The following is an 18029-nucleotide window of genomic DNA, read 5'->3' as shown; positions in this document are numbered from 1 at the left end:
GATTTTATCCCATCGGAAATTCCGATCATGTGTACAAGGCATAAGAACTAAGGTACTTTTGCAGCCCACCAGACCTACGTATAACAAAAATACCACTTTTCTATGGATTGTCCTTTTTGATATAATGCCTACAGGTCAGTCTAATGCTATATGATAATGTCACCATTTGCTTTCCACTCCGCTGATGTCATTTGTACCTAGTTAGCAGTAAGAGTGCCAAACCAAAGGTGGAAGAGGTCGTTGATTTCACGCTCTTACTGCAGTTTTATTTTCGGATTTGTAGTTTGGGTTACCCATTTAAGAAAAACGTTTCAAGAGAGCTGTCTCACCAATGCCAATGAGCTCCATGGATCACAATGTCATTTCTACATTATCGTACTAATGAGAACTGAAGTCCCAGCATCTCTTGGATATGCCCCCTTTGGTTCTTGGGCATGACCTTCTTCACTGTTCCCTGATGCTTTGTGATGTCACTTTAATTCCAACATGGTACAGCATTATATAGGCATATATCATGGCTTGCTAACAAAAACATGGTTTCCAATTTTACTTTCCAGAAAACAATGACCGAGGAGAACTGGAGTGACCATGTCCAGGTAATTCTATCACCCCCCCCCCCCCCCCATCTGTGAGGTAAACATCTTATCAGTGATGGGCTGTGAGAATGCACAGAGGTCACTGGGGTTGTGTCTGTTTTGTTCTAACATCTGACACAGGGCCTTTAGTTCAGGCATTCCCGGACATTGGCCCTTCAGCTTTAGAGGGAACAGATATGTCAGGAAGCATGACAGCTGTTGAATTAGTGGGAAATAGACTTATCATTGTGTCTCCAGTGAAAACTGTCTGTATTGCCCCAAAGCTACTAATCATATTCAGACTTTAGCTGTTATATTAATATTATTCGTATTTTGAAGGACATAATATTGCTACTCTCTAAATAGAAGTGATCTCACTACCTCCTCATTTATCTTATGCTGATATATTACACTTATCTGTACAGGGTTTATAGACCCGTTCATATCAGATCCTGTTTGCCTCAGCAGATTACAATCTAGTCATTCTATCCAACTGATAAATACTAAAGAGGGTCATTTATAATGGAGAGGAAATATCCCTTTGCGGAGGGTTACTCCATATCGTGGCCTGCATTTTTTTTTACTTCCTTTTGTTTGCTTGGTATGAGCCCTATGGGCATGTGTGGCCTTCATTTTACTGCATATTTGGTAAAGTGCAGGCTGCAATGTCATGGTGTTTTCTTTGCTTATGCAGTAGAGAGGTGCTGTGCTTGGAGGGGGCCAGTTGCATGACACTTCCTGTCACCTGACTCTTGTTGCGCTTTTTTTCCCCCCCCTCTTTTATTTTTACTGCATTTATTCTGAACCTGGAAAACAGGTTTGCCTACAACTACCAGTATTCATTAATATGAAAACCAAAGTAATTAAGGGAGACCCCCACACCCAAGCACAGTAAGAACACGCACACTATGCAGACATTGTCCTTGAAGGCATTTGAACACAGTGGACCACTTAGACAAACAATAGGTTATGCAATTTGCTTTCCTTCAACCACTGGTCGAAGGAAAGAAAATCACTTGATTCCCTCATCAACACAGTTCCTATTTGATTGACAGCCTTCCGACCGTCGCATACAGCGCGTCACGAGTTGCCGAAAGTAGCCGAACGTTGGTGCGCAGGCGCCGTATAGAGCCGCACCGACCGGCTTGTTTCAGCAACTCGTGACGCGCTGTATGCGATGGTCGGAAGGCTGTCAATCAAATAGGAGCGACCATACCCGGAAGCGGCGGGAGAACATCTATCTCTAAAACGGTATGTACCGCATTGGTTTAAAAAAAAAACACCTGATTGTGCTTCCCACAATTCGCCCCAATCTAATGTTAATTTTTTTTTTTGGGTGAACCCCCGTTTTAAATGAGGAGTAATAATGTTTACCGGTCCTGTTGCTGGTGACTCTGATCTTCACTTTCTTGCAGAGCTACACCAGCCAAATAATTTTCTACATCCCACACTATTATGTCTCTGCAGAATCCATTGGTTGGAAACCAACCATGCAGCAGGGAACATAGTTATCCAATGGAACATGACAATGAAGAATCTTCAGCTGTTCTCTGCAAGAGCAAAAATCGGAGTCACAGGCAGCTGGACTTGTAAGGTCTCATGTACACACAGTGATATTACCGCGTTTCTGTGGCCGGCGGTCAGAATGTTCCTATCCTGAACATAATTCTTCCTTGTTCAGGAGAGGGAGGTTGAACCTCCTCTAACCGCAGAAGCCTTTAATCTCTTGTAAAGGCCTTATGTGTACATGGACACAGGCTTTATATGGAGTTGAGTTTAGGAGCTTCAGGAAAAAAAATGCCAAAAGCTCTTAAACTCTAGGTGCTCTTCTATTAGAGACTGGCTGTTTTTTGTTTTTTTGACCGTGTTCAGGCAAGCGGCTTAATACATGGAAATACATACAGTACAGACCAAAAGTTTGGACACACCTTCTCATTCAAAGAGTTTTCTTTATTTTCATGACTATGAAAATTGTAGATTCACACTGAAGGCATCAAAACTATGAATTAACACATGTGGAATTATACATAACAAAAAAGTGTGAAACAACTGAAAATATATTTCATATTCTAGGTTCTTCAAAGTAGCCACCTTTTGCAGCAGACACATCTCTAGAACTGGTAAGAGGAGACTGTGTGAATCAGGCCTTCATGGTAGAATATCTGCTAGGAAACCACTGCTAAAGAAAGGCAACAAGCAGAAGAGACTTGTTTGGGCTAAAGAACACAAGGAATGGACATTAGACCAGTGGAAATCTGTGCTTTGGTCTGATGAGTCCAAACTTGAGATCTTTGGTTCCAACCCCTGTGTCTTTGTGCGACGCAGAAAAGGTGAACGGATGGACTCTACATGCCTGGTTCCCACCATGAAACATGAAGGAGGAGGTGTGATGGTGTGGGGGTGCTTTGCTGGTGACACTGTTGGGGATTTAATCAAAATTGAAGGCATACTGAACCAGCATGGCTACCACAGCATCTTGCAGCGGCATGCTATTCCATCCGGTTTGCGTTTAGTTGGACCATCATTTATTTTTCAACAGGGCAATGACCCCAAACACACCTCCAGGCGGGGGAAGGGCTATTTGACCAAGAAGGAGAGTGATGGGGTGCTGCGCCAGGTGACTACCTCTTGAAGCTCATCAAGAGAATGCCAAGAGTGTGCTAAGCAGTAATCAAAGCAAAAGGTGGCTACTTTGAAGAACCTAGAATATGAAATATATTTTCAGTTGTTTCACACTTTTTTGTTATGTATAATTCCACATGTGTTTATTCATAGTTTTGATGCCTTCAGTGTGAATCTACAATTTTCATAGTCATGAAAATAAAGAAAACTCTTTGAATGAGAAGGTGTCTCCAAACTTTTGGTCTGTACTGTAGATTTTTACTTTTTTTTTTTCCCCAGCCAAATGAACTGTAATTTTTGTGATTTATACCCTTTTGCTAATGAGTAAAATCACTCTGCTACTTCTGGGTATAACATTACCGCTTTCTGAGTTGGCTCAATAAAACAGACTGGAAGTTTCTTGTGTTTTGTTGTTTTTTAACCGCAAAATAATAATTTTTGACTGGAAACTCTCTTTATTTTGCAGAGTATAGTTGTAGATAATGACTGGCTCCAGGAGCAATGCATTGCCCAGCTATTCCGCTATTGTGATAGGCAGACAGCTGGATGCTGGGCTCTGAAGTTCGGAATACCCAAGGAGAAGCTTCCTCGAGATTTAGCAGATATTCTTCAGGACTTTTGTATTCAAGAGAAGTAAGTTGCACATCATCCACACCATTATATGAGAACTATGTTTCAAGTGTCAAGTAGCCAGTGCTATAGTAATATATAACATAGGTACGGTAAGGAAATTAATAGTTCTTTGTAAGAATTGAATCTTGTTAAGTTTTTCTAAAAATGCAGCCTTGCCTATCTGTGTGTGCTGTTTTTTACTTGTGTTCTCTCCCTGTCGGAGCATAATTGTCTGCTCATTGGAGGAGTACCTGTCTTCTGGCTGAGCTCCAGTCTGATATCTGACCACACTGTCTGTAAATGTAAACAATTACAGCTCCAGTACTCTTAGGCCCATTTCACACGGACGGATAGAATGGTGCTTTTAGCTGCAGATTTTACCGCAGCTAGAAGCACACAATGCTTTCCTATGACATCATTCACACACAACGGTTACCTGCGGTTTTGTTACCCGGATAGAAAAAATAGAACTGAAAGCGTCCAGCTGCGAATTCCCCCAGCTATGGCACATAACCGCAGGTAATCGCAGTGCACTGTGTCAGCTGCGTTTGGTATGAATCTTGAGAGGGAACTCAACGCCAAATTTCAAATAAAAAAACGGCATGGGTTTTCCTCCAAGAGCATACCAGGCCCTTGGGTGGGTCTGCTATGGATTTTAAGGGGAACCCCCGTATGCCAAAAAAATGGCGTGGGATTCCCCCAAAATCCATACCAGACCCGTATCCGAGCAGGGCCTCTTCCTGACAACCCTGGCCTTTGGTTGTCAAGGTCTGCGGGGGGGGGGGGAGCTTATCGGAATCCGTGAGCCACCTTTAATAAGGGGGCCCCCTGATGCCGGCCCCCCACCCTAGCTCTTTTATGAGGGGGGGCCCTGCTTCTTCGATGTCTTCTGTCGGGGGTCCCGGTCTTCACCGCCGTCTGGTTCTCTTCCGCCGGGGGGGGGGGAGTCGCTTTCTTCTTTAGCTCTTTTACAGCGGCCCCCTCCTGTGCTTCTTCGACGTCTTCTGCGAGTGGGGTTCCCGGTCTTCACCGCCAGCTGGTTCTCTTCCGCCAGGGGCCCCGCTCTCTTCTTTAGCTCTTTTACGAGGGGGGGGGGTGCCCAGGCTTCTGTCGCCTTCTGCCTCCTTCTTCTCTTCTTCGATGTTGACACGTCGCTTCCTCCCGCTGAAATGGCGTGTGCGCGGCTTGCACCGATTTATATAGGCCTCCTATGACGTCACAGTCCCATCATGCTCCGGCTGCACCCCGCAGAAGACGTTGAAGAAGCCCGGGAGGGGGCAGCTGTAAAAGAGCTTAAGAAGAAAGCCCCCTCTCCCGGCGGAAGAGAACCAGACGGCGATGAAGACCGGGACCCCCGGCAGAAGACATCGAAGAAGCAGGGCCCCCCCTCGTAAAAGAGCTAAAGAAGAGAGGGGGGACCCCGTAGCTGACTAATAAATTACTTTAAATACCCTGTGTAGTCTTTTTTTTTACATTTACATACTCATTCACCTAGGGTGGGGGGCTGGCATCAGGGGGCCTCCTTATTAAAGGAGGCTCCCAGATTCGATAAGCTCCCCCTCCCGCAGACCCCGACAACCAACGGCCAGGGTTGTCGGGAAGAGGCCCTGTCCTCATCAACATGGGGACAGGTGCTTTGGGGTGGGGGGGCCCCCCTGCCCCAAAGCCCCTACCCCCCCTGTTGAGGGCATGCGGCCTGGCGCAGTTAAGGAGGGGGGGCGCTCGCTCGTCCCCACCCACTTTCCTGACCGGCCGGGCTGCTGCTCGGATATGGGTCTGGTATGGATTATGGGGGGAACCCCACGCCGTTTTTTTATTGCGTACGGGGGTTTTCCTTTAAATCCATAGCAGACCCAAGGGCCTGGTATGCCCCTGGAGGGGGAACCCATGCCGTTTTTTGTTTTTTTTTATTTTTTATTTGCCGTGGAGTTCCCCCTCAAGATTCATACCAAACGCAGTGCTTGGTATTGGCAGGGATCCAAGTCGGATCCCCGTTCAATATCGTGCCGCGGCTAAATGCAACCGCTGCTAAAAGCACTGTACAAATGCAGCTGATCGCTGTGCCTGGAGTCTTGAATTCCAGCAAAACATAAACATGCTTTTATCTGCGTCAAAACAGCCGCCCGTGTGAAAGATGCCTTACCCTCTCTGTGGGTAAGAGGTGGAGTAGCAGGACCCTTCTTCTCTGAAGAGACTATAATTAACCACTTAAGGACCGGACCAATATGCTGCTAAATGACCCAAGGGGTTTTTACAATTTGTTTTACAATTCGGCACTGCGTCGCTTTAACAGACAATTGCGCGGTCGTGCGATGTGGCTCCCAAACAAAATTGGCGTCCTTTTTTTCCCACAAATAGAGCTTTCTTTTGGTGGTATTTGATCACCTCTGCGGTTTTTATTTTTTGCACTATAAACAAAAATAGAGCGACAATTTTGAAAAAAAAACAATATTTTTAACTTTTTGCTATAATAAATATCCCCCAAAAATATATAAAAAAACATTTTTTTTCCTCAGTTTAGGCCGATACGTATTCTTCTACCTATTTTTGGTAAAAAAAATCGCAATAAGCGTTTATCGGTTGGTTTGCGCAAAATTTATAGCGTTTACAAAATAGGGGATAGGTGTTTTTTTACTACTTATGGCGGCGATCAGCGATTTTTTTTCGTGACTGCGACATTATGGCGGACACTTCGGACAATTTTGACACATTTTTGGGACCATTGTCATTTTCACAGCAAAAAATGCATTTAAATTGCATTGTTTATTGTGAAAATGACAGTTGCAGTTTGGGAGTTAACCACAGGGGGCGCTGAAGGATTTAGTTTCACCTAGTGTGTGTTTACAACTGTAGGGGGGTGTGGCTGTAGGTGTGACGTCATCGATCGTGTCTCCCTATAAAAGGGATCACACGATCGATGCAGCCGCCACAGTGAAGCACGGGGAAGCCGTGTTTACACGCGGCTCTCCCCGTTCTTCAGCTCCGGGGACCGATCGCCGCTCGGGTCCGCGGGACCCGCGGTCCCGGAGCTTCAGACCGGGTCGCGGCGCGCGCCCGCGACCCACGGCTGGGTACTAGTACAGGACGTACCGGTATGTACATGTGCCGAGCCGTGCCATTCTGCCGAAGTATATGTGCAGGAGGCGGTCCGGAAGTGGTTAAATAATCAAAATGACTTGGTGCCTGAGAGGAAAGATTTCTCTCTTGTAAAAGCAAAAACCGGAGATTAAGATTACTACAAATTATTACAAATGCCTATTGGTGAATGGTTCGCTTGAAATTATTTTTGAATTTATTATTGTTGACATGATATACCTTATTAATAGTAATAACTATAATAATATCAAAACCTCAAAATTTCCACTCGCCTGCTCGCATTTGACTCCCTGACCCCTAGGCCGCTCGGATGCCCTGTAGAAAAGGCCTCACCGCTTCTGCTAGAAGTGATTAGCCAGGAAAATATCACGAGGAGAGCCGACGGGTTATCCCTGCTCTGACACAGCTTGGATATAAAACTCTGGCCTCTGTCAAACCAAGTCCTACCTCCTGGGACTTTGTTGGACAGCAGCCGGCATTTCATCTCCAAGCTGCGTTACAGTGGGAGATCCTCGCTCTGTGTGAGCCAGCCGACAATCCTCCCGATTTGTCCCTGTGATCCCTGCTGCACTTATGGGCACTGATGAGGCTGCACTTATGGGCACTGATGAGGCTGCACTTATGGGCACTGATGAGGCTGCACTAATGGGCGGCCCTGATGAGGCTGCACTTATGGGGCGGCCCTGATGAGGCTGCACTTATGGGGCGGCCCTGATGAGGCCGCACTTATGGGGCGGCCCTGATGAGGCCGCACTTATGGGGCGGCCCTGATGAGGCCGCACTTATGGGGCGGCCCTGATGAGGCCGCACTTATGGGGCGGCCCTGATGAGGCCGCACTTATGGGGCGGCCCTGATGAGGCCGCACTTATGGGGCGGCCCTGATGAGGTCGCACTTATGGGGCGGCCCTGATGAGGCCGCACTTATGGGGCGGCCCTGATGAGGCCGCACTTATGGGGCGGCCCTGATGGGGCCGCACTTATGGGGCGGCCCTGATGAGGCCGCACTTATGGGGCGGCCCTGATGAGGCCGCACTTATGGGGCGGCCCTGATGAGGCCGCACTTATGGGGCGGCCCTGATGAGGCCGCACTTATGGGGCGGCCCTGATGAGGCCGCACTTATGGGGCGGCCCTGATGAGGCCGCACTTATGGGGCGGCCCTGATGAGGCCGCACTTATGGGGCGGCCTTGATGAGACTTACACTTATGGAGCGGCCCTGATGAGGCTGCACTTATGGGGCGGCCCTGATGAGGCTGCACTTATGGGGCGGCCCTGATGGGCTGTGATGGGTGGCCCTGATGGGCTTGTGATAGGCGGCACTAATGGACACTGATGGGGCTGCACTGATATGCTGCCCTGATGGGCACTGATATGCTTTATGTTTAATATAAGTTGTTTGTTAATATTTATTTTTGTAACTTAATTCTGCATATAATATTTAACAGGGTCAGTTTATCGGAAACTGATATATATATATATGTGTGTTGTGTTGTTTTTTTTTTTACAAAGATCAACTGATCTTTTAGTTTACGTAAAAGTTAGAGGAAGTAAACCCTGATGGGTTTTACTTCTTCCTTCTTTCCCTGCACAGGTAAAGCATAATGGGCTATTATGCATTGCATAGTAGCCCATTATGTGTCACTTACCAGAAACCGAAGCCTGCGATGTCACTGCTGTCCCCACTTGCAGCAAGCGTCCATCTTCACCCCTCTTCCTTCCGGGGCCGCAAACTCCAGCTCTTTGACTGGCCAGAGTCCCGTGACGTCACTCCCACGCGCCAGTCACGGCATGACCCCTTTAGAAACGACAAGATCACAGCTTCTAAAGTGCTCTATTGTACATATCTCCTAAACCAGGGGTCTCCAAACTTTCTAAACAAAGGGCCAGTTTACTGTTCTTCAGATTTAATGGGGGCCAGACTGGGGTATCAGGAGTAGAAAGCCCCATCATTGGTGTCATTAAGCCCCATTGCTGGTGTCATTGGGAGAAATTGTGTCCCTATATTGGTGTCATTGCGAGGAATTGTGTCCCATTGTTGGTGTCAGTGGGTCGAATTATGTCCCATTGTTGGTATCAGTGTTTGAAAACAGTGCCCCAAGGGCTGTATCAAAGCCAGTAAAGGGCCACATCTGCCCCCTGGAGTGTAGTTTGGAGACCACTGTCCTAAACCGTGGAGGAGATATTTCCAGCACCTACAGGTATGCCTTAATCTAGGCTTACCTGTAGGTAAAAGTGGTTGTACAGGGTGTACAACCACTTTATGGCATCATTCTGTTTACATTTTTGGTAGATGATGAAAGTTTAAAGTGTTACTAAACCCACAACCGTAAAATCAGTCTGTATACGCAGTAAAGCATGTGCGTTATACTCACTGTGGAACCCAAGGGGTTAATCCTCTGCATTGTGTAAAAAGGCTATTTGTTCCTGTCTTCTCTGATTCTTGCCTTCTTCCATAGTCCCCAAACCATCTCCTGATAGAATAGAACCTTAGGGGCACTCTGCACATGCTCAGTTTGGTGTGTATTGCTAGAGAATTTTTTTTTGTTCTTGAGAGAGTGCATGTGATCAGCACAGGGCCAATCAGCACTGTCCAGACATGGGGTCAGGGGTTGTGCATACTGTAGGGACAATCAGGGGAGAATGAAAACTCCTTCTAAAAGCTTTAACCAGACACTGATAGAAGTCACAAGAGAAAAGGTATTTAGCAGTTTATATTTAGTAAAATAATTGCATTTCCATGTTCTGTGTACTGTGGGAGACCAGATATAGTGAATGCAGGGTCCTGGGTTTAGTAACGCTTTAGGTCCTGTAATAGTTTCCCTAGGACTCGCACTTTTGTCGCACTGTCTGACACCATCTTAAATGTATTGGCAGCTTAAAACGTTATCTTTTGCTGCTGTAAAAACAGCCTTGTTATGATTCAGCACCCAGTTGTATGGCTATGGATGAGGCATTGGTAACCTGTCCTCTGCCAGTATTGGGAATGTTGGGCAGCTGACATTAGCAGACTGTAAAAGCAGAACAGCTTAGTACCCAGCAGTGCTGGAACGTTGGTCCTCCGGCACTAATGTGCAGAAAAATAGAGCTGCCTTTTGAGCGTCTCTCTCCAGCTGAACCCTTCCCCTGAACTACTTCTTCTTTTGCACAGACGGATCCCAGCATCCTGTGTGCCAAAGAATTCCCAACGCTCAGGTGCCAAGAGTGGCCAGGTCAGGGCGTGCGAGAAAGGCTATTCCCAGGCCCAGAAGCCGCAGTGTAAACACGTACCATCACCTCCGCTTGGCACTCAGGGCTGGTCCGGATCTTAACCTGAGCGAAGATGCACACCATGGCTAAATAGCTAGCACAAATATTGACTTCCCCAGGCACACACATACACACAAAATGCCCCATGATATTTGCACAGCAGACCTTAGTGAGCGGGCGGCCCTGAGCTCAGGACAGAGCTGTATCTCTCAAAGCAGCGTGGGAAGATCGGAGTCTGCTGCTCAAGGGACGAGACAGAGCAATGACAGAGTTTTTTTATTTTTCCTTTAACAAGTTTACCTGTCTGGCTGAGAACTGACTTTCCACCATTTAACACATTCACTGCCACGCATGAGTTCACAGAGAGAGAGAAGAGTCTGTTCTTGGACTGTCTCCAATTCCCACGAGAAACCCTAAGAGACACTTTTCTTCCCCCCGTCCTGGGAACATCAGACTTAACAAGTCTGCAGCCATGCCTGGCTCTGGGGCTCAGGTGTAATTCCCATGGCGGAGAGCAGAAGTAGGCATTCTTTTGCTCCCACAAGTTGCTGGGGAACTACAACTCCCAGAAGGATATTGAAATGTGCTGGGATTTGTAGTACCATAAGGCCAGGAATCTACTACTTTGCTAGTTGGTTTATAGCTGAATGTAATTGGCTTGCAAGTCCATGCTTTAACCACTTCAGCCCCGGACCATTCTGCTGGTCAATGACCGGGCCACTTTTTGCGATTTGGCACTGCGTCGCTTTAACTGACAATTGCGTGGTCGTGCGACGTGGCTCCCAAACAAAATTGGCATCCCTTTTTTCCCACAAATAGAGCTTTCTTTTGGTGGTATTTGATCACCTCTGCGTTTTTTTTTTTTTTGTTTGTGCTATAAACAAAAATAGAGCGACAATTTTGATTTTTTTTTTTATATTTTTTACTTTTTGCTGTAATAAATATCCTCTAAAAATATTTAAAAACATTTTTTTTCCCTCAGTTTAGGCTGATGCGTAGTCTTCTACATATTTTTCGTAAAAAAAAATCGCAAAAGTTATAGCGTCTACAAAATAGGGGATAGATTTATGGCATTTTTATTAATATTTTTTTTGCTAGTAATGGCGGCGATCTGCGATTTTATCGGTACTGCAACCTTATGGCAGACACTTCGGACACTTTTTACACATTTTAGGGACCATTGGCATTTTTATAACGATCAGTGCTATAAAAATGCATTGATTACTATAAAAATGCCACTGGCAGGGAAGGGGTAAACACTAGGGGGCGCGGAAGGGGTTAATTATGTTCCCTCATTGTGTTCTAATTGAAGGGGGGGTGGGACTGACTAGGGGAAATGACAGATCGCTGTTTATACATTGTATGAACAGATGATAAGTCATTTCTCCCCCTGACAGGACCGGTAGCTGTGTGTTTACACACACAGCTCCCGGTTCTCGCTCTGTAAAGAGCGATCGCGGGTGCACGGCGGTGATTTTGCCCGCCGGGCACTCGTATTGGCACTAGGGGTGAGAAGGGGGCACACGCCTCCGGCAGCGTGCGCCCTAGTGGCTGCAATGCAAAATCACGTTATATTACGTGATTTTGCGCAGCCGAGCCGACCTGCCGCCGTAAAACTACAGTGGGCGGTCAGCAAGAGGTTAATTATGGGGTACAGTCCTGAGCTGTGAAATGGAAATCTAGCCATACATCAGTAGAACTGTATTCAAAATGTTTGCTTTCAGAACATTTGTTAAATTTTCCATCAGTTAATGGGCTCATATCGATGATTGTTTTCGACCTTGGTGATAAAAAATAATCAAAAGAGCAGGATGGAATTTTTTTTTTTAATAAATACTATCAGTAAATGTGGTATTGTTTGGGAAGTTTCATTCATTCCAAAATTGAATGTTGAAAGCCTTGTTGCGTCCTTCTATGCACGCCTTCAGGACTTCTCCAGGATCTTTCCCATCCTCTGGAACTCCCTATCCCAGTATGTCCAGTCAGCCTCTACCATGTCTGCCTTTAGGCGATCCTTGAAAACTCTTTTATTCAGGAAAGCCTACCCCACCTAAAAACTGTGCTTGACCTTTTGTGCAGCCCCCCTTTTTTATTGCCCGATTGTTCCAGCGACGGGGACAAGCACAGCAGCTTCAGCCGCTGTCTCTGTCCTCATTGGATAGATTGATAGCAGGTGCTGCTGCCAATTAAATCCAGTGATGCAGGAGTTGGGGGCAGGGTCAAGTCCTGCTGTCTGTGTCAATGGACACAGCAGCAGGATTCGGGAGAGCACCCGCACGAGTGCCCCCACGGAAAGCGGCTCTCGTGCGGGCACTCGAGAAAAGGAGGAGCCAGGGGGCAGGAGACACCAGAACCCTTGCACAGAGGAGGTAAGTATAACCTGTTTGTTATTTAAAATAATAATAAATAAAAAAAGTTCCAATCACTTGCAGGTCTAAAGAGCACTATTGTGCCCACTGACACTGACACCAAGGGGGCACTATTTCTTCCACTTCCACTGATACCTTGCCAATGATGGGATACTATTCCTCTTACTAATGAATAGAGAAATTACTGCGCTCGTTCTGAATACAGTGAAAACAAACACTGGAACCAAAAGGTGTTATACTACACCAGACAAATATAAAAACAGAGAGAAGGTCGCGCTGATAAACGTGATATGCTGTGTGCTAAACAGCCAACCCCAATTGAATGGAACAAATAATAAAATACAAATAGATACTTAATCAATAATTATTCAATAATTAATAGTCTTTTTTTTTTTTATAATTCTTTATTTTATATATCTTTTTCTTTTATCATATACAGAAAATAAAATACAGCCATTTCAATTTCCTCAATGACATATCAACCATGTTTAACATTAACTAAATATCTCACATTCCATATTTGGAATATCTGCATTTTATATCATATCAATTTTTCCTTTCCTTAATTGTAGTGCATTCTTTTACCTATTCTTAGTACCCTCCACTACAATCTTCGAGAGAGCATCTTTACCATCAAAGAGCAATAGTTTCCCCCCCACCCCCCCCCCCCCCCCCACAAAAAGAAAAAAGAAAAAACAGAAACAACACAAAAAAAAAATAAAAAATAAAAAAAATAAATAAATAAAAATAAAATAAAAATAAATAAAAAGGGAACAGATTCTCCCCCCTCTCTCCAGCCCCTCCCGCCCCCTCTAGTTATCACAACCCCCATATTCAATATATGGGGTCCAAGTCCTCAAATACTCCTCCTCTCGCTCCCTGAGTCCCATAGTAAGATTTTCCATCAATTGAATCTCATTTATTCTGCTAAACCATTGTGTTTTTGTTGGAGGAATCGTGCTCTTCCATAAGATTGGTATGCACGCCTTAGCTGCCGTTAATAAATGTCTTAATAAGGATTGTTTATACTTTTCCAGAGACAGTGAAATATCGAAGAGCAAAAATGCTTCTGGTCTATCACCTAAATTTACCCCAGTAATCTCTCGAATCGTCTCCGAGACCATGTCCCAGAATTCCTTTAATTTTTGACAGCTCCAAAAAATGTGTATCATGGTCCCTTCTTCTTTCTGGCATCTCCAGCACAAACTTGATGTATTCGGGAAGATCCGATTCAATAACTTCGGTGTCCTGTACCACCTGGTCAGTACTTTGTAACCCCCCTCCTGGTATCTGGATGCAATTGACGCTTTATGTATAAATGAAAAGATCTTGTTTTTCTGTTTCTCTGAAAACTTTATACCCAAGTCCCTTTCCCATGCCTGTATAAAAACGAATTCTTGGGGTGCACTAGAGTCAATCAATAGATTGTACATATATGATAACATATGTCTCTTTGGTTCTTTCTTTAAGCAAATTTCTTCAAATTTCGACGGTGGTCCTATCTCCTCCTCTCGGATTTTTAGAGAACCTATGAAGGTTCTCAGCTGATTTCGTCTCCATAAGTCTAAATCCTCACCGTATGCTTGTTCCATTTGATCGTTATGCATCACATGATTATTGGTCATAAAGTGTGTCAGTCTGCTAATTCCCTTCCGTCTCAGATTGTTAAAACATCGGTCTTTAAGACCTGGCTCAAAGCTTGGGTTGCCCAAAATGGGTGTCATTGGACCAATGTGTTTCAGCAAATATAATTAATAGTCTTTCACTTTTTAAATATAAATACCCCTGTAATACACAAGCTTAATGTATTCTAGTAAAGTTAGTCTGTAAACTAAGGTCTGTTTTGTTAGGTTGTTACAGCATTTAGACACTTTAGAAAATATAAATTGACTGGGGCCATCTTAAGTGTGGGCATCATGATGCCAGACTGCATAACTTCCTGGATTTCAGCCTTGCAGATCTTGCACATGCTCAGTGCTGCACAAGCAGTGTAATAGGTTTCAGATCAGGTTTCAGCACCTGTACAGTCCAAGTCACATGATTCTTCGAGACTGGGGAGTGCACAGACTCCTGGAAAGTTACACCCACTACATTCCCAGGAGTCTGTGCGGTGAAGGTTAGGAAACTTAAGCACCTAGGTGCAGGAAGTGGGAAGATTAACTATTCTGCCTAGCAACAACACTTTGAAGGCATCTAAAAAAAAAAAAAAAATTCTTAAAGGACTAATGACTGATGTAATGTTAGATTTATGGGTGGAACTCCACTTTAATGAAAATGCATATATAACCGTGCATGGTGATAAATGGAGTGAAGCAAAGTCCACCATGAAGGAAAGTTCATAGTATGTATTTCCCAAGTGCAAGGTCAGTGAAACATCCCAGGAAAAGGTGATGAGAAAGGCACTTCCACCAGAATCAAACCCTGCCTCTTACCGAATCCTATTGATCTCTGTTTTAAGGAGATCAAATACAGCATAAAAAGATGATATCCTCAAACAGATTATCCAGCTCAAGATGCCCAGAATGGTGGATGATCTCAGTCGATGAGCCAACACAGGATAAGTATATGTAAGGAAGAAAAGGACTCACATAGTGTAAAATCCTTGCGTTTAATAAGAAATAAAAGGAGTTGCACTTACATCAGGTATCACGGGTGAACTTGCCAAGGCCGAGATGCTGAGGGCGGCTCACCTTTGCGACCTAGCGCAATCTGCCCCCTGGGGTTGGAACAGGGGAAGGAAGCGCCGGGAGGCACCAGTACCGGCAGTGAGGTGAAGGTTTGATGCGTAGAACAGGAACTGAGTAGGAAGCAGCCCGCTGGAAACAGCTGAGGATCAAACAAAGACAGTCCAGGTACTCCAGGCACTTTAAACAGGAAGCAGGGCTGAAGACAGGTCCGAGAGACAAGCCGTGGTCAGGGGTTGGAGAGAGCAGGAAGTCCGAGGTTCAGGCCAGAGGTCAAGGGGCAGGAGATGGCAGCAATCTGGGAAACGTCAGCCAAAGGTCCGGTAATCCAGGTAACAAAACAGGTACTTCAGCAGGAAGGAATCTCAGTTGCTGTGACAAACCAGCAACCTGACAGGAGGGAGAGGCTGGTTTAAATAGGTTGCTCAGGCCTATGATTGGCTGAGAGCGGAATGAGCCCGTGCACGCGGCCATACCGCGCATGCGATACAGGCGAGTGCAATATCACTGATCTGCCACGCATGTGCGGGATTCTAAGCTGGGCAGGACTGGTGCCCTGACATCAGGTCAAATAAAGGCATCCAGTAAAAATAAGCTGGCCAGCTGTCAAAACAAACACCCCGTATCTTCCGGGGCCGATCACAATGCGCGGTGACATCAAAGTCGCCTCCCTACGTTTCGTCTCGAAGGGGACTTGGTCACGGGATACGGTACTGAAGTCGATTTGATAGACTGACTTCGGTAAAACCAGCCTGCCCATAGATGGATCTAAATTTAGCTGGTTATTGCTGAACCAGCCGAATGTTGATCTGTCTATGGCTGGCTTTTATTTTTCTTTAATCAGACGCTAACATTTTGCCATATCATCGGTTTAGATTGTGTTTTCACACCCGACTGACATCTAATTATGGGACCATCTAGTAATTTGCGCTTGCCTGTTCTAAACTGGATAATCTCCGCAGTTTCTTGTGATGTTATCTGCTTATTTTACATTCTGTTTTTGATCCATCTGGAACAAATCAACCAGTGTGCACAGTCTATGACTGTCCCTAATTAAGTGTCTCTTTTTATCATCCAGTGGTGTATCATTTAGTGTTGTGTTATCTATAATAGCTTTTTATCTTGATCTCATCTGCCACCTCTGACTGTTCACTTGTACTCAGTTATAGTAATTGCTCCAAATGCATTTGTTCAGCTTCTCAGACAGACAGAAACGTTGTTGTGATCCTCCTAAACACAGACCAAAATTCCCAGCGCTAACAGAAAGGTGAATGACTACATTCTGTTGGTGGGCTTTCATGTACCATACACGAAAAGAACTTGAGTTCTTGTTTAAAGCGGAGGTTCACCCAAACTAACAATATTATTCTAAAGCAATCCTTGCACAACGCACATACTGAATTGCCATAACATTTAAAAAAAAATACCGTAGTATAGCCATGTAAACTATGACTTCCCCTCCCGCGGGAGTAGGCGTATCTTATACTTTCCCCGGCGCCGCGATGCGTTGTTGGACCTCTCTGTAATGTTTTCTGGGAGCACAGTGTCGTGCTACCCAAAATGCAATGTGGAGCGCCGTACCACGAAATCTCGAGAGATTTTACACACAAAGTGACTGCTTGACGTCGGTCACGTGAATAGGGCGTCTCTAATTGTGCCATTTTTTAAACTGGCATGCCAGTAAATATTGCCATTAGGTACCAGAACACACTGTAAACCGTGCGCAGGCGCGGGAATGAGCGTTGAATGCTGGGACATCAGGAAGTGATAGCTTGTGGTCTTCACAATGCACACAAGCAAAATGGAAACTCCCTTGGACGGATTTTATAACTCCTTCTTTGCAGAGAAAACGGATAGCAGATATGTGCAGCGACCAAGAAGTGAGTGTACCTTTGCATTGTTATACCCCAGTGAATGCTGAAAAGGAAAAAAAAAAAAACTGTGCCACTTTGCCACGGAACACCAGCTTTAAGGCCTCGTACACACGACCGAGGAACTCGTCGTAAATGAAACATCGTTTTCCTCGACCAGTTCCTTGTTAGGCTTGTCGAGAAACTTGACAAGCTTTCTTTGCGTACACACTGTCAAGACCAAATCTCGTCGTTCTCAAACACGGTGACGTTCAACATGTACGACGGCAGGGGAAGTTCGATTCCACTGGCACAACCCTCGGGGCTTCTTTTGCTAATCTCATGTTACTGCATGTTAAGTAAAAGTTTGGTAAGAGACGATTTGCACTTTTCAGTCTGTTACAGCGTGAAAAATGTGTTATCTCCATTACAAACGCTACTTTTACCGAAGGTGCGCTTCCGTCTCATACTTTATTCTGAGCATGCGCGGGTTTCTAAGCATACACACAAACGTGTTTATCGCCGAAAACCAGCCCGACGAGGAACACGACGAGGAAATTGAGACTCCTGACGAGGAAAACTTGTTCTCTTTTTTTCTCGTCGAGTTCCTCTACAGTTTTCTCGATGAAAAACATACACGCGACCGTTTTCCTCGGCAAAAAAGCTCTGCCACCAAGTTTGCTAATCGATTCTGTCGAGGAAAACGGTCGTGTGTACGAGGCCTCAGTCTGAAGCTGTGCAAAGAGAAAACATTAAATGCAGTAAAACCTTGGAGTGCGAGCATTAGGCCCCATGTACACGGGACACTGCTAAACGTACGTTCAGAGGCAGTTGGGCGCTTTTTTTAACTGCCCCTGAACTCATTCAATGTTATCCTATGTGTCCATGTACATAGTCTAGTTTATTGCCGTTTTTAGGCAGATGCGTTTAACAGCGTTTCTTTGAATACAAAAAAATGGGTTCAGACGTAGAAGA

At 45.2% G+C, this 18029-nt stretch overlaps 1 protein-coding gene across 1 annotated transcript in view; it reads left to right on the top strand.

Moving 5' to 3' along the window:
* Positions 1-18029, top strand: part of EXD3 (exonuclease 3'-5' domain containing 3) — a 439907-nt gene that overhangs the window by 161285 nt on the left and 260593 nt on the right. The window contains exons 11-12 of the mRNA XM_040324501.1: positions 558-596; positions 3664-3830. Of these exons, the coding sequence (XP_040180435.1) occupies positions 558-596; positions 3664-3830 (206 nt within the window). The remainder of the gene's footprint in view (positions 1-557; positions 597-3663; positions 3831-18029) is intronic.

Source organism: Rana temporaria, chromosome 9 (genome assembly GCF_905171775.1).
Source record: "Rana temporaria chromosome 9, aRanTem1.1, whole genome shotgun sequence".
Taxonomy (NCBI): Eukaryota; Metazoa; Chordata; class Amphibia; order Anura; family Ranidae; genus Rana; species Rana temporaria.
Note: the sequence above shows the minus strand (reverse complement) of the source record. Positions and strands in the feature narration are given on the sequence as shown.